Raw genomic sequence first — 26,522 nt, 5'->3', positions numbered from 1 at the left:
AAAAATTATTTTGAAAAGAACTTTGTTAATTCTGAGGGGATAAATACTTAAATAGTGAAACTCACTATACTATCTTTAGCCAAAGAGCCATCTTTATCCATTAAAATAATTTAGATATCCGTGTCATGCATATATTTGTGTGACAATTTCTTTTTTTATCCATTATAGTGATTTGACACATTAAAGGCTTTTGTTCCTTTAGCACATTCTTTTGCCTCCATGTTTAAATTAAAGGTTTACCAGGGAGAGCTTTTAGCAGAGAGAGATTAGTTTTAACTCATTTTTTTTTTTTTAACATACTTTTATCAAGGAATAGTTCTAGAAGGTCAAGTGTTCTTTTTAGGTTATTTTCTTTTAAATTTTTTAAGGTACATAATTTGAATGACAAAGTTATAGTTACAAGTACATTAAGAAACAAATCCTATAAAAATACCATTTTAACCTCTAATATTTTAACTTAACTTTTAACATCTATCTTTTTGTAATTAAGGCTGTTGTGGTAACTGACGGAGAGAGAATATTGGGCCTTGGAGATCTGGGTGTCTATGGAATGGGAATTCCAGTAGGAAAGCTTTGTTTATATACAGCTTGTGCTGGAATACGGCCAGATAAGTGCCTCCCTGTGTGTATTGACGTGGGAACTGACAATCCAGTGAGTTTAACATTTTCCACCTTCTTATTTGTCTGCCAGTTCTTTGTTATGAAAATTATTTCTTTTGTATTTTTTTCCTAATTGATGAATAAGAAAAAAATTTTCCAGGCATTATATATTTTTGGCTCTGAATTATTGATTGAATTTAGCTTAGCTGTTGGTTTTGTAGTCAAACTAAACATTATATCTAGTATGATAAAGTGCAAGGCTACAAAGAGGTTTTAGGAAAAATAGCAAGAATTTTAGTTTCTTATTAATTCATTTAATGCTACATTTTTACATGGAAATTGTGTAAATAACATTTTTTATGCTGTTTGTTTTCTTTTGTAGTCACTCTTAAAAGATCCATTTTATATGGGCTTATATCAGAAAAGAGATCGCTCATACCGTTATGATGACCTGATTGATGAATTTATGGCAGCCATAACTGACAGGTATTTAATAAAATTTAAGTATATTAAGGTATTAGGGAAAAATTACTAGGTTGTATGAAGGGGGCTTCCAGTTACAAGATAAATTTATTAAAAGTAGCAACAAAACTTTGTAAGATAATAATAATAGCATTTTATGTAGCACGTTAAGATTTGCAGAGTGGTTTGGAAGGTTTACATATTTCATTTGTTCCTCACATTGCTTTGAATTCTCTTATTTTTCATATTTATATACCATGTACAAAATTGCATTTTAAGTTTTTTCAAAGGAAGAGCTTTTGGGAACAATGTCTTCAGGCGTCTCTTATGTTCTTTCACAATGCTGTATTTTAATAGATGTTTGTTGAATAGGTAACACTTCTTAGCCATTATGATGCCTAGTGTGATTAATGAGATTATAGGTACAAAAGTATCCAGTAAGAATTGTTGTGATGGAGAAGGAAATGGCAAACTAGTCCAGTGTACCTTTGACAAGAACACCCTAAGTGGAATCTTGAAAAGTCAAACACAGCTGGAAACAATTAAACAACAAAAATAATTGTTTTGAAGGATACAATGTAATATCTTGGAATATAAGCAATTTTAAAATGATTAGTTCAACTATGTTTGGATTTTGCTCTGATTTTAAGATATGGCCAGAACACACTTATTCAGTTTGAAGACTTTGGAAATCACAATGCTTTCAGGTTTCTAAGAAAATATCGAGAAAAATATTGTACCTTCAATGATGATATTCAAGGTAAAATAATTTTAGATTTTATTACTACTTTAAAAACAAAAACCACTTTTAAAATGTGCTTTTCCATGTTAAATCTTATGGGGCTTTTGTTGTTATTGTTGTTTTTAATAGGGACAGCCTCTGTTGCACTATCAGGTCTTCTTTCTGTACAGAAAGTTCTTGATAAACCAATCTCTGAGCATACTATCTTGTTCCTTGGTGCAGGAGAGGTGAGTTCTTTTAATTGCTTTTTTTTTTTTAAGCTATGAAAATAAAGATAGGAATTAAAAATTATGTAATACTACATAGAAATCATGATTGTATAATGTATAGAGAGGATATAAAAAATCAAGTGGTTTTGCAGATGGTCTGAGAATTACTCTGACTGAGACCTGGAGAGACTTGTATGAACTGATGCTAAGTGAAATGAGTAGAACCAAGAGATCATTATACACAGCAAGAAGATTATATGATGATCAATTCTGATGGATGTGGCTCTCTTCATAATGAGATAATTCAGACCAGTTACAGTGATCTTGTGATGAAGAGAGTCATTTACACCCAGAGAGGAGACTATGGGAATTGAGGGTAGTTCACAACATAACATTTTCACTCTTTTTGTTGTTGTTTGCTTGCATTTTTTTTTTTTTCTGGTTTGATTTGATTTTTCTTGTGTAGCAAAATGATTGTATAAATATGTATGCATATATTGGATTTAACATAAATTTCTACCATGTTTCACATATATTGGACTATTTGTCATCTAGGGGACGGAGTGGGGAAAGAGGGGTAGAATTGGGACACAAGATTTTGCAAGGGTTAATGCCAAAGAAATATCCATGCATTTATTTTGAAAAATAAAAAGCTTGAATTAAAAAAGAGAGAAACTCTGACTGAAAAGCCTATTTTTCTCTGACCAAAACTAGCCTCTCTGAATTTAATTAGGCTTATTATCAAACAAGACAGAGAGTTTATCAGTTGAATTCATACTCAAAGTCTGTTCAGCAAAGCAGCACTGTTATCCTAGTCGCTGTTACTTCAAGATTACTTGTCACAGTGAGGTATCAGAATATGCAAGTACAAGTATATATATAGACACATATATACCTATCTACCTGAATATATATTTATCTTAATGTCTAGTTAGCTACATACCTCGTGGCATCTATACATAAAATGAATGGGCATGTTTCATAGGAAAGTGGCTTTTGGAATATTTATGAGGGGGAAACCTATATTGTTTTGATACCAATAATTGGTGATAGATATTGATCTTGGATAAAATAGTTCTTTATGGAAGTTAATAAAATTAAGGGCTATATTTCTTTGATTTTTGAAGTTCAAATTTTGTTAATCAGGCCGCTCTTGGAATTGCAAATCTCATCGTTATGGCCATGATGGAAAATGGTATTTCAGAAGAAGTAGCACGAAAAAAAATCTGGATGTTTGACAAGTTTGGCTTATTAGTCAAGGTAAGGTTTCAATTGAAATTTGTGTAGCTAAACACTTTTTTTTCCCCCAGTAGTATTTTAACGTTTGATTTTTTTTTTTTTGTAAAAAAAAATATAATTTTCAAATATTATTGTATTTAATATCACAAAACCATCTTATTATTTAAAATCGATGTAGTTTCCATTATGAATATTCTAGTCCAGTGAGTAGAGAAGGCATGGGAATATAAAATATAAGTCTAATTCCAAACCTTTTAATGAGATCCAGATGTCATGAATTCATCACAATTATCAATTGTTTCTGGAAGCTTACTATTACAGGAAAAAGGATTTTTTGTTTTCATTTGATTTAAAGGGTCTTTTTGAAAATAAAATAATTTTTTTTAACCAATGGCATCTCTCTCTAACATATACTATGAAGACGTTCCATGGGTCAAAATGGAACTTCTTGAGTTTGTCAAAGAGGCAGGCATCCCAGAAGCATGTGTCTGAATGAGAGCCAAGAAGGCTCTCAACCCAGCTCTGAGGAAGCTTCTGAACTAAGTCCTTGAGAAATTCAGTCAGGAGTTTGAGCTAAGCAGGGAGCACCACATAAAAGTATTTTAGATCGGGCAGGATTCATTTTTGAATTGATGAAGAGACAACAGTATTTGTCTATATCACAGTCAAGGCAAGAGGTTAAGCCATGGTGCCACTTCAGAGATGTTGCTATTGGTTTTGCTGAGAGAGATGATGGCAATGCTTTTCTTCTCCAAAATTCCTTACAGTCTTTCTCTTTTTCCTAAAGATTGCATTCCTATGAATTATTACATAATTAGTACCTACTCTGTGTCAGGTACTATGCTAAATTACTCTGGGGCTTATAAAGAAAGGCAAAACCAAGGTCCCTGCCTCTACATTTTAATGAGGGAAGTAATACATAAATAACTATATACAGACAACATATATACAGTATAAATAGGAAGTAATTCTAGAAGGAAATCTTTAGCAGTGGGAAGCATAAGAGAAAGACTTCCTTCTATAGAAGGAAGGATTTGAGCTGAGTCTTGAAGAAAGCCAGAAGGTGGAGGTAAGAATGGAGAACACTCCAGGGGCAACCAATCAGAAGATGTAGTTGAGATGGCATGTCCTGAGGGAGGAACAGCAAGAAGGAAGGCCATTGAGTATGCAGAGGGTGGAGTCAATTGTGAGAAGAAAAGAAATGTGGGAAGGGCATAGGGAAAGGATTTTTTCTAGACTGTACATTTTAATTTCTTTTTTATTATTCACTGGGAAAGGAAACAATAGAAGGGAGGAGTAACAAATGACTCTAAAAACCAAATACCTGATGAATCCTTCAAAGATCTTACATTCTATTGGAGAAAACAAAATTTGCACATATAAGTAAATTTAATATATTTACATGTTACTTTGGGGGGCACAAATGGTAGGAAAAAAATGGGCTTTGAAGCCAGGAAGCCTACAAGTTTCAGATAAGGCGCTGACCTGCAGTGATAAAGAGTTCACTCCACCAAGAGTTTCTTGTACTTGAAATTGCTGAGGCCAGGACAATATCAGGGTGTCAGAAGTCAAGAAAGTCTTTATTCAGGAAGTAATGGACATCCCAAGGATTCCAAAAACAAAGGTGAAAAGATAGTAATGTCTAAGCATGATGGGACATGGGAATATTGTAAATCAGAACAGCAAGTTTATTTGGAACAAAAAGACGCATAAAAGAGAGTAACTTGCAATAAATTAGAAATGTCACCTAGAACCACGTTGAGAAGCATTTTAAGTGCCTAACAAGGGTGTGTATTTGATCCTAGAAACAACTGGGAAACTACTGGAACTTCTTTTTAGCAAGTGGTCATCGTGTAGTCGTCGTGGAATTTTAGGAGAATCATTTTGGCATCCCTGTGGTTGCTATCTGTGGAGAATGGATTAGAGAGGGAAAAAACTTAAGGCTAGGTGCTCAGTAGGATGATTTTGCAGTGGTTCAAGCAAGAGATAATAAAACCCTGAACTAGATTGTTAACTATGTGAATGAGAGATGGGGGCAGATGAGAATGATGATATGGAGGTAGAACTGGAAAGATTTGGGAACTCTTTGGATATAGGGGAGAATGAAAGCTCAAGGAATTTAGAATTTAGAAATTGCAAATCTAAGTGATCAAGTATAGAAATGTTTGCCCTCAAAAAAAAAAAAAGTTGAGTAGAGAGAATAGATTAGGAAGAAATTTATTGGGTTCTATTTTGGACAGTTAGATTAGTAGACTAGGATATCGAGTTGAAAATATCTAATCAGCAGTTTATGGTGCAATATTAGAATTCAGGGAACAACATGGATGTGTATGTGTAAGTTCAAGAATCATCTACATTGAGATTATTTAATGACCAGCCAGGTAAGAGAACACCCAAAAGAAGTGTCACACAAAATAGGAAAGAGCATTCAAAAGGAACAAAGTGCATTGAAATGCTGCAGAGAAGAGGATTAAGACAAGTGATTAGATCTGGTAATTACAAATTAATAACTTTTGAGAGGTGAGTTTCAATTGAGTGAATCAGAAATAAGTGAAAAAAATTGGTGGCAGTGTGTAGATGGCTTTTTCTAGTGGTTTGGTTGATCAAAGAACTTGTCTAGGATATATTCATGCATGTATACATACATGCACATGTATACATATACAAATGTGTGTTTTTATGTGTGTGTGTATTTATATACACACACATTTATAAATGTGTGTATACACATATGCATGTGTATGAGATCTGAGCATATTTGTTGCCATAATCTAGGAATAACCTAATAGGTAGGGAGAAATTAAATATTAAAAAGAGGGAGGAAGGAAGATTGCAGGGTTTGTCCCCTCAGTTCTCTTTCATCACCAGAAACACAAGTGGATGAAGGTAACAACACCACTGTCGCTTCCCACACAGATGTCTGGTTTCTGCCACAGTTGTCTTTGCTAAATTTGTGGTAGAAAGAGGTGTGGGTAGAATAAAATAGCTATGAAATGCCTAGGACTAAAATACTCTCATACATGACCCTTCTTATCTGTTTTAAGGCTTATGAAGAGGAAGTATGGAGAAATAAATGGGCAGCCTCATCTGGGTGTTGTCTGGTGTTAAATGGTTACTTTCCCCTCTTTATCTTTCCCGACTCCATTAGCCTTAAACTGTAGAACTCAACTAGGATAAATTCCAGTCATTTTAGCACTTCCCTTGTAATACAGCTAACAAATTCCTATCTCATACTTCCCTGATTGCTGTAATTCAACATAGATATCTGTCAAAAGGAAAGTCCTTTTTACTTCATCTTTTATTGTTGTCCTCAGCCACATCACTCCTCATTCCCCATTCTCTCTTAAAACTTTTAGCTGTCTTTTTATAATAAACTTCCCTTTTTTTATGTCATCTACTCATACTCTCTTTTTTAAAGTTAGGCTTAAACCTAACTTTTTCCAGTCAATGCTTCATTTTTTTTTATCACTTTTCCTAAGGCTGGTTGCTCCTTCCATCAATACACTGGTTCAGAAAAATCATTAGAGATAGTTCTATAGAAAATCAGAGATTACATAAAGCAAGAAGTGGATATGCCATACTAATTTCATTTTCTTATTTTGATAGGATTATTCATTGAATAGAGGATATGTGCATTTATCTAAATCTTAGTAAAGGTTCTCATACTTTTCTTGTGGGGGAAATAAATGGGAGAGATATATATTAAACAGTCATACATTAAACAGCTGGATACATAACTGATTGGCCTCCAATAGTAATTTTTAAATCGGCGTTAATATAGCAGGGTGTCTCCAGTAGAGTATCCCAGGGCTTTATGTTTGGTCTTTCACAGTGACTGGAAACATGACACTGTTTTCTAGAATTTGAAGGACTGTTGTATGTAAGAGGAATTAAACTTGTTTAATTGAAAGCAGTAATTGAAAGATTTGGAATCTTTCCCAAACTGGCAAAACCTGACTTGAGATAGTGGGATTCTCTGTTTTAAGTTTTTCAAGAAGAATTTAAACTTAAGATTTGGATTTTAAGATTAAGATCTAAGATTAATCACCTGTCAGGTATATTATAGGATATGGGTTTGACTAGATCTGAGATTCCTTCCAACTCTTAGAATCTGAGGAAAAAAATTGATCTATTTTTGCTATTATTTCTGACTTTTCTTATATCATTTCTTGGCAACCTCTACTCAGATATCCATTCTATACAGATTCTGTTTACTGTCATAGTTTTTGGGTTGCTCTCCCTTCTCTTCTAAAGAGTTCATTCACTGGCCTGACATTTTTCCTCCATTTTACTCCTTGCTCTCATACTTGGCCACTTAAACATTCACAATGATGTTCTTTTGATTATTCTGATTTTTAGTTCATTAACCTATTCAATATTCCATGATTTATGTCTCTACCTTACCTTAGCTGCCCACAGAGATAATTGCATCTTAGCCTGTCCCTTATTCCATATTTTTTTCTTCTGACTAAAAACTGTTTCTTGCCTTTCCATCTTTCCCTCTGCACTATTCTGCACTATTCCTTCTTTATCTATTCTTCTTCTTCCCCAAGTGTTAGACTTAGAAGTTTTCCAGTCCTACTTCCATATCTTACAGATGAGAAAATTTTGGCCAGCACCCAGATAAAAAAGTCAGATATTTGCTGAGAACTCTTAAGTTTGCTTCTACCTGTTGCAAACAATTTTTTTTAGTGTGACTTTAGTACTTTCTTTTTAGATCAGTGCTAATCAGTGTAGAAATGTCCTGCTATTTCTTCTTCTGAATACCTTACCTGTGTTAAATATGTCTTATAAAACTCCTGACTCTTCCTTCATCTGTTTCATATAGTAAATATCTTAACCATTCACAGTTAAGCTTATTCAGTAAGCTTACCCCTTACCCTTCAGATCAGGGGGGAAAGAAATGTAACAGGACACAATACTGTGTGTGTGTATATGTGTGTGTGTGTGCGTGTGCACATACAACATAGAAATTACCTGTTATCCAAATCATTTGATTCCAGGGTCCAGATTGAAAAGAAAATGTTATTTTTCTTTAAATCTTTTGCTGCTAAGTAGTTTTACATATTACACTAATATAAAACATAAAATTTTAAATGACCCAATTTCAGTTGTTGAAAAATATTAATTTATTCAGTGGTCCAATTGCAATATGTTAAAATATTTTACTCTCAATTACAATATTACTTTAAAACATAGGCTTTTTCTTGTCCCTATTCCTTGCCATCATTTGGAAGGACTTCGGCATTAATTCTATGACCCTTTCAATACCTAAATACTTTGACTTCATAATTTATTAACTCCTGTAATAAATTCTCTACCTCATTAAAAACATAAGTTCATTATCCTACAAAACTGTACTGTCTCCATTGTCTTAAACTTCAAAGTTCTATCCTTTGACTATGGACTTGTCCTTCCACCTCTTCTCTTATCCACAGCAAACTTATTTGTTTTCACCATAATCTGTGGAATAGAAGACAAAGAACAGTCCTAGAAGTCAGAAAGATCTGGTTTCAAGTTCTGAGTTTGACACTATTGTCTGTTAGATCCATTACAAGTCACTCAACCTTTCAGGACTACTCCAGAACATTATCTTAAATATAACTTACAGAGAAAATGCTCTCCTGAATTGATTGATTAAGTGTTTTACCTGAATTTTTCCTGTACCAGTCAAATCACTGCTCCAGTCCCTGTGCCTATAGTTAACTCTCGCTCTTTTTCTGTTTTAGTTTCATTTGTCTTCTTATAATCAGTCATTTTAATAATTTGTTAAGCATCATATTTAAAAGCATATTTATATAATACTTTAAGGTTTACAAAGTTCATTCCTCAGCACTACTGTTAGGTAGATAGTTGTTTAGTCATTTCAGTCACACGTAATTCTTCATGACTCCATTTGGGGTTTTCTTGCCATTTTCTTCTCCAGTTTATTTTATAGATGAGGAACTGAGGCAAACTGGGTTAAGTGACTTGTCCAGAGTCACATAGCTAGTAAGTGTCTGAAATCAGATTGGAATTCAGCAAGATGAGTCTTAAATGTGTCAAAAAGAGGCCACAAAGTTATCTGGGTCAGATGAAAATGTAATTGTGATATATTAAATAAAACAATAAATTTAACAAAGTAAAAAATATGTGTATTTATTTACTTTGTTCAATTATATTTATTTGTCCCAAAGGAAAGCTTTACATGGATGCAAATAAATAGGTAGTCAGTGGAAAGTAATAGTCACTTTTTTCTTTAAAGGGAGTATATCAATAAAGTATTTTTTAAAGTAATTGGAACGATTGTTCAAGGATAAGATAGTTCAAGGATAAGATAAATGATAACCACATTTGTTCTCTCACCTTAGAATTCCTCACATTTTTGGTCTTCTGCTTTTCCTACCAATCATGTATAACTCCTACCCATTAATTTTTCAAGCCCTATCTCTGCCAGTTCGGAGAAAATCTCAAAATCAAGTTAACTTTATTCATTATATTTATTTATTCAGAGTAGCACAGTCTTTGGGCAACTGGCCTCAAATTCAGAAAGACCTAGGTACAAAATATGTGCTAGTTTTGTGCCATTAGGCAAGTCATACAACTTTTCAATGCCAAAGACACCTAAGACTAAATTATAGAGTAAATGCTGACTTACATTTGTAGAGGCACTTCCTTTATAAAGGAGTTCCCTATATCAGTGAAGTAAAGCAGGGAAGAAATTATTTCATTGTTTTTGTGTTTCTATTCCCATTACCTAGCACAGTGCTTGACAAGTATTAAGCAAATAACAAATACTTGTTGTTTGATCGGTTGTTTGAATCAAGAGAACCTGGATTCAGAACTTGCTCCAATGTTTACTGCTACATGTGTGATGGACATTTGGAAAGTAATTTAACTTCTCTGGATTTCAGTGTCTTTTTCTGCAAAGAGAATTTGGGACTAGATGACCTCTGAGGTCTCTTCTCTCTCTGTATTTGTGATCTTCTAAGATGTTTTTTCTTTGCTCCCCTCCCTAACAATGTTGTTATTAGTCCTTTGCTTGGAACTTTGAAGACACAGAGCGAGAAAAAGAAAGAGGAAGGGGAGAGAGAAGAAAGAAGTGTTAGAAATACTTTGCAAAAGTTTGTTCCTTTTCTGAAACAGGGGGGCAGGGGAGAATTTAGTATGAAATTCTGAGCATGTTTGAAGCCTGTGATTAGTTCTAATTCAGGTGAAAAGTAATTGGAAGATGTTTATTTAATTTGTTCAGTTGTACTTACTTGTTCCAAGGAATAGTTTTTATGGGGTAGATAGAAATAAACTAGTAGGACTCCATGGGAAGTGATAGTCATATAATAAGGGGGAATGTCAATAAAATATTTTTTAGTTAGGACCTATGGTATATATTTTTTAAGAGGAATGCTAGTATTAAAGTATTACTTTATAAAAAAGCAAAATTCCTGCTGCTAATAAGATTGAAGGAAGAGTAAATACAGAGGTTGAAAAATGGTTGCAGGTCAACATATTAACTTCAACAAACTTATAAACAAACACATATCATGTATTTCCCCCCATAAAACAGTGGGGAATACAAAAATTGAATGTGATGTTATCACTGTGGTGTCTTTAGAGATCTTATAGTCTCATAAACAGTGATAGAGAAGAGCTTTGGCAGTAAGAAACCACAAGATGGAAGTGAATCCAAGAAATCTTATGGAAAAAAAAAAAATATATATATATATATATATATATAAAGAAAAAAGACTGGACACTAGGAGAATTTTAATTATCATATTCTTTCTTTTTTGATCTTTGAGATTTGAGAATTTCCCAGAGCAAGTGAATTTTGATAAAGGACATCAATAGGAAAAAACTAATTTTAGAAGTAATAAGGTCTTCTGCTATATGGGGAAGAATAAATAAAATGGAACACTTCAGAATTATAAAGGAAAATAGAAAGATGTGCATGGCTAAATTAGAGATAAAATTATGCTTATAAAAATGATGTCTTTTTATTATAACTTCTATACTAACAAAAGTATTATTTCACTTGGAAATATAGGGAAGGAAAGATATGATAGATAGCCATCAAGAACCATTTGCTCACTTAGCTCCTGAAAACATACCTAAAACTTTTGAAGATGCAGTAAATATACTTAAACCTTCAGCTATTATTGGTGAGTAAAGATGGTAATCCAATTTACTGATCTGTTTGTTAAACAAACACAAACTAATGTTGCCTCTTGAGAAAGTCAAGTTTGAGGTTTAGGAATACATATTCTTATATTGAAAACCTTGATGTCAACTCTGATACATGCTTCTTCCTCATTTTCCATAATGTGATTAGCCACACTGTCTGCTTTTCTACAATACCTCTGTCTTCATTTCCCACTTCCCTACCCCGGGACAGGCCCTCATAATTACCTGTAGTAACTAGTCTTCTCCCCATCCCCTTCTCTCTCCTTTTTACAATTTATCACCCCATTATCAAATTAATCTTGTTTATACACAGATCTGCTCAAGCCTAGCATCCAGCTGAGGATATTGCAGTTCATAAATATTGGTTGAATTGTATGTTGCTGCTGTTTCTTTAGTGTCTTCTGATTACCTACTGATAGAGTTTTAGGCTCAGCATCCTGATACTTAAGGTCCTTCACAATATTACACCACTTCTCTTTTCTAATCTGTCTCATACTCTTCCTCTCTATACTTACTGGCTGTGTTTTACTCATTGTTTCCTGTACTCACCTCTGTACCTTTATTCATAGTATTCTTTCTACCTGGAATATCCTGCAAGTGTTACCTTGCTACCTTTCCCATAGTCTAATTCAAGTACTTCCTCCCAATTTTTATGTACTTTTAGTCCCTTGAATTGATTAGAGTCCTTTCTCGAACTCTTATCCACTTCACATGTATCATTTGGTTGTGAGCATATCACATCCCTCAGGCTCAGTGAGAATAGAAGTCTTATCTTATTGACTCAGTGTGTCTCCCCCAACACCTAGCACAGAATTCTTCATAAAGCTTAATAATTGCTTGTCAAGGAAATACATTAATTCATCCTTTTAGCATAAGATCACTATTTAGATACAGTTCTGTTGTTTATGATATATGGAAAGCATAGCATATTATCTAGGAATTATTGTTTATTTCTTAATGCTTCATTGTAGAGTGTTTTGTAGTGTTAATAAGATAGAATGAATTTACATTCTGGATAAAGCTAAGATAATATGCTAAACTGTCCTCATGATGCTACATACACAATCAGAAATGTTGTTTCTGGTCTGTAAAGGGAATGAAAAACGTTGAGCTAGGGAGGAGACCCAAATTTAACTCCTGATCTTGTAGCTAACTAGCCATGTGACCTATGTTTGAGTAGGTCATTTTATTATTCCGTGCCTCAGATTTCTCAAGTGAATGCATTAGACTAAATAATCTCTAAGAAATCTTCCTTTTCTATAAGTCTGTTCTTAGCAAAATGCAAAAATTCTGTCTCCAAAAATTGAAAGATATCAGGCCAGCATAATATGTTGCCTCTTTTTGAGCAAAAAATTCAGAAGGAAATAGTCTTAAGAACAAAAGACCTTCATAATAGGTTATTAAAACATTCACTTCAATAGTAAACATAGTTTTATAAAAATTCAAAGGACAAGTCCAGATATTCTGAAATTTTGTTGCATTGAGTAGGGCTTGAAATAAAGATCCTACCATTTTGTTAACACAGAGACATCTGAGACTTGTAAACTATTTGAGAGCTTAAGAAACATTTTCTTTCATTTTAGTTTTCTAGACTATTCTTTTGCAATGATTGAAATTTTATTCAAATCAATATTGTTAAAAAGTATGAACAATAAAGAATTGAGTGTTTATTATGTATAAGGAAATGTTTATTGAACTTAGAGATAAAATTGATAACCACCTCAGTAGTATGTCAGCAAGTTCTCCAAAAACCTTCCAAAATAATGTTCCTGAGGCACAGACTTGGGCCATGTCACACTCTCTACTGCAAAACCTTCATTGGTTCCCCAGTGCTTTAGTAAACACCTTAGCCTGATATTTAAAGCCTTCTTCATTTTTATGGCTCCCATCTACCTTTCCAGTTTTGTTTCATTCTATTCCCCTTCAGATAATACAGTCATTTTGGGCTATTAGTTACTCCATTAGCTCAGTATTCCATTTTCTATGAACTTCATCTATTCACATAAGCTTCTCCACATTCTGAAATATGTTTCTCAAACTCTGATCTGGACCTCAAAAATTTAAGCCTTCAAAGATTAACTTGAATGTTGTCTTTTTTATGATTGCTCAAACTGTTAGTGGTCTTTCTTTTCCTGAATTTTTCTTATGCTCATCACATTTGTGTATAAAATGTGTACATCTTTTGCTATTCTTCTTCACAGAAGAATGTAAGCTCTATAAGATCTAGGGCATTATCTTTGTATTCACAAATCCCAATAGTGCCTTACATCTCATTAATTATGAAAGAGGAGAGAGGTGTTATGTATTTGTATAATGAAATATTTTGTTCATTTTTCTTATGTTACAGGTGTTGCAGGTGCTGGTCGACTCTTTACTCCTAATGTGATCAAAGCCATGGCCTCAATCAATGAACGGCCAGTAATATTTGCATTAAGCAATCCTACAATAAAGGCCGAATGCACAGCTGAAGAAGCATACACACTTACAGAGGTAATAATTGAGGATAAGAAAACAAATTTAGAAACAAATGTAATTTTCTAAGACTTAATTCTAAGCAATCAAAAATTTACTATAAGCAATCTTTTCTGATTTGAGTATTTTAAATGCTATATGTATTACTAGAATTTGATCCATGTAGAATTTGGATTGTTGCACAGAGCTTGGCAAAAAATTACTAAGAGTACATACATAAATATATTAATTATAAGAGAAAGATGAAAAATAAGCATATATCTGATTCAAATATTTTAGCTGTGTTTTGAAGTTTGTTAAAAGAAAAATGAATGAAAAGGTAGTTTAAAGTGTGATTTGAACTGAACTAATCAGTTATTAAAACTGATACTCAAAATATAATGATTTTTAAAGAGTAATCATCTTGTCAAAAAAGTTGACTAAAGAAGGTAGTCTGATTTGCCCACTCTAATGGGAGAGAGGGAAAGGAACACAACTAGCCTAAATAACTGATACGTCTTAAATCATTTGTGTTTGGCATGTATGATGGTCAGATAGTATTGCCATCGTATAGGAACTTCCTTGAGTCTGATCATCTTCAAGAACGAAGTATCAACAACAACATTGACCCTTCTTATTTTTGATAAGCATATACCTAGCTGGGAAGAATGGAGAATGGCACCAAGTTGTTGGTTTTAATTTGCTTGTGGATCATGGATACTTTATTCTATAGTGTTTTGCTCTGTATGAACCTGTTAAAATATAAAATCATAGCATCTCTTATTTGTGGTATCTTTTGAGTGAAGGAAGACAAAACATAGGTGATACAACAATTATGGGAAATCTGGTATTCTAGATGACATGATTACTTTTGAGTCTCTTGCTATTTAACACAGAGCAATTATTCATTAGTTTGCTATTATTATTATTATTATTAACAATACCTGCTCATATTTCATCATCTTATTCATGAAGATAGTGAGACTTGATTTAATAAGCTTTAAGATTAGTAATAAGATTTAATAATCAATATGTAGGGATCCAACGTCTCATTGCAATTTTTAGTTCAATTTTAAACTAACTTAAAACTTCACAGAAGCTTTTGGGACACTGTTCATCCCAAATAATAACAACTGGCACTTTAAATATGATAAAAATTATTTAATGCACTGTTATTTGACTTTCTGTATCCATTTTCCTTGATCTTTGAGACTAAAGAAAGTCTCAAAGGAAAATAAGGAAATAAAGTTAATATGGCTTGATTTGTTTTTAAGAAAATATGTTGGCTCAATTCTTCGTGGAGATGAATGCCAGTTTTTTTAAGTATATATTTTTATCAGTTAGCAAAAATCCTCCTCTCCCAAACTGCTGAAACTCCTGAATTGTTTTTCTAGGAACTCGGGCACAATTCAAAGTGAGAACATAACGAAAGCTTTTAGTGCTCCCAAACAGGTCTGATCCAGAGCAAAAAGTGACTGCTACCCCCAATTGAGCTCTACAAGCTTCTGAGTTGGACAACAGTAAATGTTGCTTGTCTCAGGTTCTCTTAGCCCCCTGGAAAGCTCTGCTGGTTCAGACTGACAGAAGTATAAGCACCCTTTGGTGTGGAATTCCTGCCCTTGATATTCCTCTACAGGTTGCAGACTATGTCCAAAATGCGATTCAAATTTCTGCTGTCTGTCTTTGGTCTGAAACACATGACTGCTACTGGCTTCTGAACTTGCTCCTTCTCAATACATTGTCTTGGGCCTTCTACTGTTCAGAATAGCACCCTGGGCATACACCCCCTCCTCAGTATACTCTGGATCCATGATACCAAATTGGAAAGTGGGCAATGGTGCTTCTAATTGGCACCTGTCCTCTTCAAGAGTCCCTCATGTGAGTCTGGGACTTTTGCTCGTCCTGGTGCAAAACTGCTCCCTATGCTTAAGAGTACATGGCTCCCTTGGCCACTGATCTCCATGGTCTGAAGATCTTTTAGTCTGTCTTCCTATTGCCAACCTATGCAGGAAAAATAACTCTATTACTTGTTCTTGGATTTTCCCATCAGGATTCTGCCTGGTACATTTTCTAGATCTGTTTGGAGGATTTATAGGGAGGAGCTCAGCTGTACTACTTCCTACTACTCTACCATCTTCTCAATATCAGTTCTATATCAAGGTCTGTAGTTTCTTTAATCTACTCTTTCTGACATTATTAGTAGTACTGGTCAAATTTCTAGTCTTTCTTTTTCTGTGATTTCTCTTCAAAATTACCAGCAGTCATTTTGAAATTAAATCTGGGACCAGACTGGGAAACGATATAAATTAAAGTAGCTTGGTTCCATCTTATTATTTCCTCACCTGTCTTCGGCATCACTCTTTCAAGAGGACTTTCTGCTCTTTCCATTTGGAGAATTGTTCTCTCAGAAGAAGCAAATGGGTTGAGGGATCTTCCTTCTCTGTTATCTTTTAAAATTATGTCATCTTCCCAAACAAACATATGCTGTGCTATTTTGGAAAATATCCATGGTTTAAGTTCAGGTCATCATTTAACTCTTTATTTTTAGTAGTTTTTTTCCCAAATGTTAGTAATTAAAATTTATACTGCCACCTAATGCAGATCTTTTTAGTTTTCAGAGTGTTTTTTACATATATTCTCATGCCATAATCTCAAGAGCCTTTTGTAAGGTCAGAAGTAAGAGTTTATTATCCTTATTTTGTAGGTGAGAAAACTGAGCCACAGAGAGATCAAGTAACTTAACCAATGTCACATAATTAATAAGGAGTAGCAATAAGATTCAAACCCTTGTCTTCTAATTTTAAATCCAATAATCTTTCCATTAGAACATATTTTGAAGATCAAATGAAATAATGCATTATATTAAATCACTAAAAAACATAAGCATGTGAGCTATTAGTATTGTTGTTGTATAAGTGAATAAAACCAGAATGTCATTTTAATATCACCCCACCTTCATTCCTCAAAAGCTAAATTCCCATTAAGAGTCTTGAGTCCATGGACTCTTTTAGTTTGTTACACATTTGTTATGCACCTTTTCTATGCAAGTTACATGTTACGTGTTTAGGATACACAGACAAAACATAAGTCTGTGCCCTCTAGGAGCTTACACACATGCATACGTGTTTGTGTGTAGAGATATATTGATATGTTACATATGTTAGATATATCTAGACTAGATAAAGATTTCTGCCTTAGTCCAGTTCTTTGACCTCTCTAGGACACTGTTTTCTCATCTTTAAAATGGCAGAATTGAACTAGAGGAGGACTTAAACTTTTTCCATTCACGACCCCTTTTCACCCAAGAAATTTTTATGTAAACCCAACTATATAAAAAAAGGTACTGATAGCAAATCATAATTTTTAAATTGTTAAATCACATTCAGTTACAAAGTCCCATATAGGGCCCACAGTTTAAGAAACTGGGGGACTAGATGAGTTCTAAGATCCTTTCTAACTCTTATGTGTTCCAATGATTCTGTAATAAGTCAAGAAAACTGGAAATCCAAAAAATGTAATTTGCTATCTTAATGAGGTAGTAAGTTCTCTGACATTAGAAGATTGCCTATTAGTATTTAAGAAGGGATCAGGAAGGCAAATGAAATATATGAACCTTTAAAATTTTACAATTGAAAGAAATGTCCTTTGAAGTTAATTGTATTAGAGTACCAGAGTACCACTTTTATTCCAGTGACATCCAAAAGATAGGGACTCTTCTTTAGGAAATTATATAGAAACAAGGGGAAAAAAGTTTGTGGTGTTTTTTTTTTGTTTTTTTTTTAATGCAGAAAAACATATAGAGACACAAGAAGTATGTATGAGACTCAGGCCCTAGACTCAGCCCTGCAGGGATATCTGTGGCAACAATATGAGGAAAAGAAGTAAAAAGGAGCATCAAGAAATTGGATCAAGGAAAGTTGGCAATGAAATAATCTAGATCAGGGCTTCTTAAATTTTTTCCAGACAACTTCTTTGTACTCAAGAAATTTTTACCTGGGTGTTGTTTTTGTTGGTCCTTTATTCTCAAAGAGGACTATGATATTAGGGAGTAATCCCATGGCACACAAGTGAATTGCATTTAAGTGAGGGAGGGCTGTATAAAGTCACCTCACTTACCCCTCCAGAGCCAGTGACCAGATGTAGATCATGATGACTGGAGATGGCCCTGGATGCAATAGAAATCGGGGCCTTTTTAAACTAAAATCTTAAACAGATCTCATTTTGACTGAGGCCACGCACCCATTCAGTGATTAAGGCTAAGTGGGAATTGAGGCAAAGAATCTACTCTTTCACCTAGTCCAAACAAATCAATGAATGAATGAATCTGGGAGAAGACCCTCAGGTTTTCTGGCCAAAGCAGAAATAATTGCTATTTACAATGGATATATGCTATTTACAATGGATATATAAAATAGGTATGCAAATCATATATTTATTGATAATAAATCATAATTTTGTGACTCCCCCCCCCCAACATTAGTTACACAACTTCATACGGGGTCAGAGCCCACAATTTAAGAAGCTTTGATGTAGTTTTTTACATCAAAGCTTTGATGTAGTCAGCAAACTACTCCACTAGGGCTAGATCCTGCCACAGCCTGTATTGGTAAGACCCACAGAGCTAAGAACTACCCCTCCCCCCCCTTTTTTGAATACATTGAGACTTTGCTTAAAATGTAAATTGACTACCTTGAGAAAATTTTCTTTTCCCATTCACTTGTAGCAAATACTGGGTAACTTCTTGTCAGGGAATTTCTTCAGACTTTTCTTACTCTAGCAGTAGGTTGATCACCTGCTCTCTAGGGCTTCTGAAATTATTTCTCAGACATTCTTTAAGTCTTCATAGACAACTTGAGCCATACAAGAAAACTAGCTTGAATCACATTCTATCTTTAACCAAAAATAGCATTGTCCAACCTGATCATCTTGTTAGCCATGTGTGGTGCAGTTCAGATTCCTGCTTTTCCCTTATGCTGCTTGATCGTGGGCAATTATTTAAGCCTTGTGCTTAACTGTTAACTTCTAGCAATCAAATCTTTCCTCAAAAGCTTTTGAAGACTTATGATCTCTAAGAACATTAAGAGACAGGCATCCTGACATAATAAAAAGAGTCTTAGATCCAGAGGTCTCACAGTTCCGATCTCTACTCTCCCACTTATTGCCTTTGTGAATTTGGGAGATAGTTAATCTCTCTGGGCATCAGTTTCCTAATATGAATTTAGGGAGTTTCTTAGATTTCTAAATTATCTTTCAACTCCTAACTCCTGTGATCCCCGTATATTTTGAAATATGTTTTAAAAGAATATTCCCTAAAATATTTAGCATATAGTTTTTTCAAGATCATTACTTTGAAAGAGCACTTTTTGGGTAATTTCATTTTATGAAAGCTTTTAAAAAAATACTTTGTCATGTTTTATATGTAATATGGTAGCTTGTATTCAGAGAAAGCATTAGAAGATTTGGGTATCTTAGTGCCCTCTGCTGTTTGAGAATATTTTCTTTTAAAATAACATTTAGCCTTTTATAGATGTAGAATTTAAGAGACTATGAGAGAAAAGAATGTGGATGTAAATGTACTGTTAAAAATTTTTCAGTCCAAAATGTTATTCTTTGTTCCTATTTACAAGAATTAAATGATCTGGGTAGAATTACACCACTGATTCCGTCTTTTCAGAATTTGTAATGGCTAGAAATAACCATTAAAAACTTCCTGATAGCTTTATATCATAAAAAATCTGTCCTTAATATTTTATGGAGTTGGTTTAAATTTGACTGTGAAACCTCATGGTATTTTCAGTTGTTCTTTATAGATAATTTTTGAATGTTAGATGACTGCTTATAGTGTTCGTTAATCGACTAGTTTCTTCTTTGCTTTCTGACGTCTTGGTATTTTATGGGAAAGTGGTTCACTTTACAAAAATTTATTTTATAAACAAACTTGAAAGGAATATCTTGAAAGGATTTCTCATAAGTGCTGCTTTAGGTCAATTTATTTATTTATTTGTGAGCATTTGGTTGCAGACTTATTAGAGAACTAGTTGCACCAGTTATTAGAGAATACAAATAATTACAAAATTCAGTACCTGCCTTCAAGGCAATAACAGTTTTATTTTTTTCCCTACGTTGAAAAAATAACTGGGACATATGCTTGTTTCTCTGAACATACATGGTATCACTTTTGTACTCATTTCTCTTTCCTCAGTGATGTTGACAGGTAACAATATCATGTGTATTGTGATATTTGCCAGGCATTTTATCCTTGGTTTCTGGTTTAAAATTGACTACAGAAAAATTACAGTCTTTTGTCTTGGAAATTAGTTTTTTCAAAATTAGTAACATTTTTTGTATGGTTACTCTATATTGTACTTGTCCACTTTAATATATAAATTTTGGGTTTTTTTCATTGTTAGCTAGCTTTTATTGCTTTAGAAATATTGACTTAGATCTCTCCGTTTTTTGCTTTTTAACTTTCGCTTTATAAGTCCTATAGTTTTAGGACTTACTTTGTGTGGATTCACTCCTGAATTGTAGTTCAGAAAAAGTCACCTAGTTGTTAAAGATATTTTTCATTAATATTATATTTTGTTTAAACAGGGCCGATGCTTATTTGCCAGTGGTAGTCCATTTGAGCCTGTTAAATTAGAAGATGGAAGATGTTTTATCCCAGGCCAAGGAAACAATGCTTATATTTTTCCAGGTAAATTCCAAAGATATTTTACAGTGTAGGATTTAATTTTGTGTGTGCACATGAGCATGTGTACACACCCACACACAAAGAAAATGATGGGAATAATGTTTATCTTACAAAGAAATAAGCACTAATAAACTTTGTTCTTCCTACAAAAGAACAGTATTTTTCAAATTCTAGGAATTTTATAGTCTTAGAAAATTTGAGGTTTGTAATCTATAATGTAGTATTATATCAGTTGATCAATTAAAACTAAACAAATCATGAAAATCAAAATAATCCAGAGAAATATTCCATTATCTTTTGCATTGTATTTACTAGTAGTAAAACAAGTAATCACTTATCCAAGCTTTTTCCATTTGTTTTAAAAAGCTTTGCTATAATATGAAAAACAATGCTATTGACTACCAGTATTCAGATGGTGAAAAAGTAATTACAGTTTGGATGGAATTAGATGGGAAAGCAGAAAGCTGTTCATACTCTGTCTGGTTGGAGATTTCATTTTGCTCCATTATTTTGTTTGAAATGTTGTGAACTCCCTAAGCATTAGTGTACCTGGATTTTTTGGGGGGTTTTGTTGTTGTTATGGAGATAATCATAAAATTGCACTATATATTTCATAAGACTAATGCAAAGATCATTTGAGATAATTAAATGAAGCACTTCATTCTATGTGTTTATGTGTAAACTGTGAAGTGCTATGTGAATCAGTAACATTAAAGCCATAAAATCTCATTTTTTTATTGAAAAATATAAAGAGCTAGAAATAACTTAAAAACAACAAGTAAAAGAAAAAAAGTTGTTTTTAACCAAAATAGGGGAAAAGTAAATTTAATTTTGTATTATTCATACCACTCTTCTCTTCAGTTGACGTAAATAATTAATTTGACAATATTTGAATTTCAGGTGAAAACTAAACTCATTACTTTAGGGATCTGTAATTTTGTTGGTGCAGGTACTTTCCCTCTTAGTTAAATGATCTTTGACAATTGGTTTAGTTTAAAAAAATTCCTTACCTTACTAATAGTCTAATGAAGAGCCTTTCCAGACATACCTAGGTTAAGATTCTCAATATATCATTAGTTGATTCCAAACCTTTGTTGCTTGCTAGACCCTACTACGGTTGCATTCCTCTGCTATAGCCTTTAAGAATGAATCAGGCTAGGACTGAAGGCAAAAACAATTTGGCAGAGTAGCAAGAAGCAGTATAACAAATTCTTCTCAAAAACTCTTCCAAACAGATCTAGAAAATGCCTCAGACTGAATCCTAATGGGAAATTTCAAGACAAAGTTACAGCTAAAATTAGTATAGAGAGGAGAATCTGATGGAGAGCACCTCTTGAGGAACATTCCAACATTGGAAGAGGCTGCATAGATCCCAAACTGCTGCAGGGACATCTCACTTGGCAGCACTGGTCCCCATAACTAAGTTCCAAGTTATGAATCCACAGAGAGATAAAGAAAATCTCTCCTAACTCTGATTCTGCTTCCCACCATTGTCCCATCACAGACCTAGGACTGTGTACAGGGAGGACAGGTTCAGGAGCAAGAAGCTTCTGCCACCTGCATAGGAGTCCCAGATCATAGGTGAACCGTCAGTTGTGACCCTCTAAACCAGCACAGCTTTCCAAATGGTTAATAGAGGCCGACTCAGCTGGTAGCTATTGTTGCTCAGTCCTAAAAACGGGTCAAGAATTTGAAGAGTTGGAACCGAGGCAGGCCCTGAATCAGACCTTTAGGAGTATTGAAAGCTTTTGCAGATCTCTCCTCTGAACTATGCCTGAAATATTCAAAACATCAAGAGGCTCATCCCAGACCTTATCTTCAGAAGTGCACAGAGCCCAGTTCTAATATCAAACCCAAAGTCAGGCAGTAGACTGAAAAAACGAGAAAACAAACAAAAAAAGACTTCCACCATTAAGAGGTATTATAGTAACAAGGATACTTGATACAAACCCACAAGGAGAAGAAAAATAACTCCAAAACCCAGACAAGAAAAAACTTCAAAGAAAAATTCAGCTTGGGAATAAATTCAAATAGAGATGAAACAAAAGTTTCATCATCAAAGTTTTTGTCAATAAAATGAAGGTGCTAAAGGAAAACAATTGAAATCTATAGAAGAGGAATGCAGTGGATAGAGCACCATCCCTGACATCAGGGATGTTCAAATCTGAGTCTCAGACACTTAACACTTCCTACCTGTGGGACTTTGGGCAAGTCACTTAACCCCAACTGCCTTCACAAAAAGAGGGGGAAAAAAGAAATCTGTAGAAGAAAATATTGTAATGGGAATTAACAGTCTGACACAAGAAATACACATTACAATGGACAAGACAGAAGCTAATGAGTCCATGAAAAAATGAGAAATAGGAAAGCAAAGTCAAAAGACTAGAAAAAAATTTAATGTATAACAGAAGGAACTGATCTTGTAGATAATTTGAGGGAAAAAAATCATTCATTGGACTCTGAAAGTTATTGACAAAAAGAGAATCTAGATGTCATATTTCAAGAAAACTTAAAGGAAAATTCCTTAGATCTCTTAGAAGCAGAGGGCCAACTCAAAATGAATCCACTGATTATCTTTTTAAAATAAACCCCAAAATGAAAACTCCCAGAAATATTATAATCAAAATTCAGTATTCCCAAGTCAAATTAAAAATCATGCAAGCCGCCAGAAAGGAAGACTTCAAGCCCAGAGCTACAGTTATAATTTCATTGAATTTCATTCACTACTTCAAAAGGCACAGAGAGCTTGGAATGTGCTATTCCAGAAGGTAAAACCCAGATTGGCTTATCCCTCAAAACTGAGTACTGTCCTACAGAAAAGGAAGGGAGGAGGGGATAAAAAAAACTTCCAGGAATTCCTGATGAAATGACCAGAGTTATATAGAAACTTTGAAGTTCAAATAAAAGAGTTAAGAGAAATTTGAAGGGGCAGTGGATAGAATGCTAGCCCTGAAGTTCAAATCCGGCCTCAGACACTTAATACTTCCTACCTATGTTACCCTGGGCAAGTCACTTAACCCCAATTGCCTCAGCAAAAAAAAAAAAAAGAGAGAGAGAGAGTGAAAAACTTAAAGTAAACAAACAATGATCATGGACTAAATAGGAATAAACCACTTACATTGTAATATGGGGAGACGAATCCTATCATCAGAAATTATAAAGGAAGTCCAAATAGGCAAGGCTTAGGGAGTAGTTCTATTATATTTTGTCTATCTGAAGAGAAAAATGGGAAAAGAAAGAAAAGGAATACATGAGTAGAGGGAGAAGGAAAAGGACTTACATAAGGTGCTCAAGGAGGCATTATCATAAATAAAGGAGAGGGAGGGGGTGGGCTTACACTTGAACCTTAATTCATGGGAGATTTTGACAGATGAATTCCTGGACTTTTTTCCTCAAAAATCTCTAAACTACTTGATGATTGTGTAGTAAATAGCTATGCCCTGGTTCATAACCTGGCCAGTAGAGATGCCAAAAAAGTATTTTTCATGCTTATACTAGAGGCAGAGCAGATTTTATTGTTCCTGTTTTCCAGATGGAAAAACTGAGACTGAGAAAGGAGCAGTAATTCCCTCAAGATTGTAGAGCTAGTAAGTGGTAGAATTAAAATGAGAACCTGTCTCCTGACTTGGAATGCAATGAAGGTCTTTATGTTTTACCATAATGTATCATTTATTATTAATAAAGCATGAAATAGTTATTTGACATTGATGTTCATTTTTTCATTTGTTTTAACTTCCAGAGTTTGGGAGATTAGCAGAAGGAACTTAGTATTTTGTATAGTTTTCATTTTTTTATTGACTCAAGGAATTTTCTTAAAATGAAAAGTAATGACCATTATTATGTCGTCTTTGCACTCTTTGAAAAACATGAAATTTCATGTGATATGAGATTAATTTGCCAAATAACTTAAAACATTTTATCTTAGGTGTGGCCCTAGCTGTAATTCTTAGTGGTGTTCGGCATATCAGTGACCACGTCTTTCTAGAAGCTTCAAAGGTAACTGTTTTGGAAGGGCAAAACAAGAAATTTGGAGGGGTTGTGGAAAAATTGGGACACTTGATTCAATTGTTTTGGAGAACAATCTGGAATTATTCCCAAACCCAAAAAAGTTATAAAACCATATACCCCAGCGATACTACTATTAGTTGTGTTTCCCAATCAGGAAAAAAGAAAAAGAACCTATGTGATCTAAAATATTTATAGCAGCTCTCTTTGTTATGGCAAAGAATTGGAAATGAGGGAATGTCCATCAATTAAAGAATGGTTGAGCAAGTTTTGATATAATTGTGATGGAATACTACTGTACTGTAAGAAATGATGAGCTGGTTGATTTTAATAAAATATGGAAAGATGTGTTTGAAATCAATGAAGAATGAAATGAACAGTATTACTCGTGTTCAGAGGACAGCTTAGATATTTTGAGTGTTATAAATACTCAAATTAATTACAGAGGAAAATACAATCCACTTTCAGAGAAAGAACTGATAAAAATATGCTTTATACACACACACACACACACACTTGTGCTAAATGGTGGCCTCTTCTGGGGAAAGATTAGGAGAGAGGGAGAAAAGGAGATAGTTTGGAACTTAAAATGTAATCCAAACTAATAACAATTAAATTTTTTAAATTAGATAGATTTTTTTTTTTAAGGTAACATTTATAATAGTTTGCTTCCCATTCTCTATCCTTACCCACTCAATAAAAGTTTTGAGAGCAGGGGAACTATTTCTTTTCTGTCTTTGTATCTCTGCTTTCTGCTTTTTTGCTTGATATATAATAGGTGTTTAATAATTGCTTTATGAATTGAAATTGAACATATGATAAGTTTCTTTTCATACTAATAGAGAATAGTTTAAATCAGTCTGGCAATGAAAGTAGTATGCCTGTTGCATTTCTGGTTTACCCACCAGGAAGTTGTACATTTTGTGGAGTAATTTTTTAAATTTTCTTTTAAATCAGTAAAACTGAATTTTTTTCATTTGACTATAGAAAAAATTCAAATTCTTCATTGCTGATTTTTCTTGATATATTTGGTTTATTTGAACTCCAGTCTCCACAACATAAAGTCTAGAATAGGAATTAATTTTTGAGGACAGCTATACATGTTCATTCTGAAATAGTTGTTCAAATAGTTATTGAAGTCTAAGAAAAATATCAAGCACTTAAATAGTAAGAAGAAAAATGAATTGGGAGCCAAATCCTAGTTTTGAATCTTGTCTGTGTGCCCTTAAATTAATCATTTTATAGTGCTAGATCTCAACTTCCTTATTTATAAAATGTGAGAGGCAACTCCAATCCTTATTGTTTTATACATCTTTGAAACATTTGACACTTTTGATTACCTTCTCCTTTTGAATATTCTCTTCTCTCTAGAATTTTCATGACACTCATTTTCTCTTTATACTGATTGTTCCTTCTTAATCATTTCCTGAGTTATCACCCATATTACACATCCCTAAATGCAATGTACCTCTTTTTGTTTATTTGTTTGCTATACACTCTTTAGGTAATCTTAGTAGCTTTTATGAGTTTAAACATAACTTTCTTCTTAGTAACTTTCAGACACAATTTTGGAGCATGCAACTAGTAGAGAAAATGTAGTGTCCACTAGCTAAATGGTGCAGTGGATGGAGTTCCAGGCCTAGGTTTGGGAACTGAGTCTAAATCTGGCTTCAGAAACTTACTAGCTGTGTGACCTGAATAACTCACTTTTACTTCTATTTTCTTCTGTTTCCCCATCTGTATAAATGTATCAAATGAAATAATGATTGTAAAAAGCTTAGCACATTGCCTGACACATAGTAATTGTTGTATTTTTACTATTATTAGTCATGATAACAGGTATTTTGACTTATTCTTACTGCTTATATTTTACAAAGATGGGGTCACTCTCGTGATGAAATTTTTCCAATTTCTACAAATGACTGGAATAAAGGCAAAAATTTAAATAAAACTTTTTTTT

General features: G+C 33.6%; 1 protein-coding gene across 1 annotated transcript in view; it reads left to right on the top strand.

Moving 5' to 3' along the window:
• Positions 1-26,522, top strand: part of ME2 (malic enzyme 2) — a 69,991-nt gene that overhangs the window by 30,282 nt on the left and 13,187 nt on the right. Inside the window, exons 6-14 of the mRNA XM_003759547.4 lie at positions 491-652; positions 983-1,086; positions 1,713-1,822; positions 1,934-2,031; positions 3,160-3,273; positions 11,276-11,390; positions 13,760-13,902; positions 20,458-20,560; positions 24,483-24,553. Of these exons, the coding sequence (XP_003759595.1) occupies positions 491-652; positions 983-1,086; positions 1,713-1,822; positions 1,934-2,031; positions 3,160-3,273; positions 11,276-11,390; positions 13,760-13,902; positions 20,458-20,560; positions 24,483-24,553 (1,020 nt within the window). The remainder of the gene's footprint in view (positions 1-490; positions 653-982; positions 1,087-1,712; positions 1,823-1,933; positions 2,032-3,159; positions 3,274-11,275; positions 11,391-13,759; positions 13,903-20,457; positions 20,561-24,482; positions 24,554-26,522) is intronic.

This window comes from Sarcophilus harrisii, chromosome 1 (genome assembly GCF_902635505.1).
Source record: "Sarcophilus harrisii chromosome 1, mSarHar1.11, whole genome shotgun sequence".
In the NCBI taxonomy this organism is placed as follows: domain Eukaryota; kingdom Metazoa; phylum Chordata; class Mammalia; order Dasyuromorphia; family Dasyuridae; genus Sarcophilus; species Sarcophilus harrisii.
This window is presented reverse-complemented; position numbering and strand designations above follow the sequence as displayed.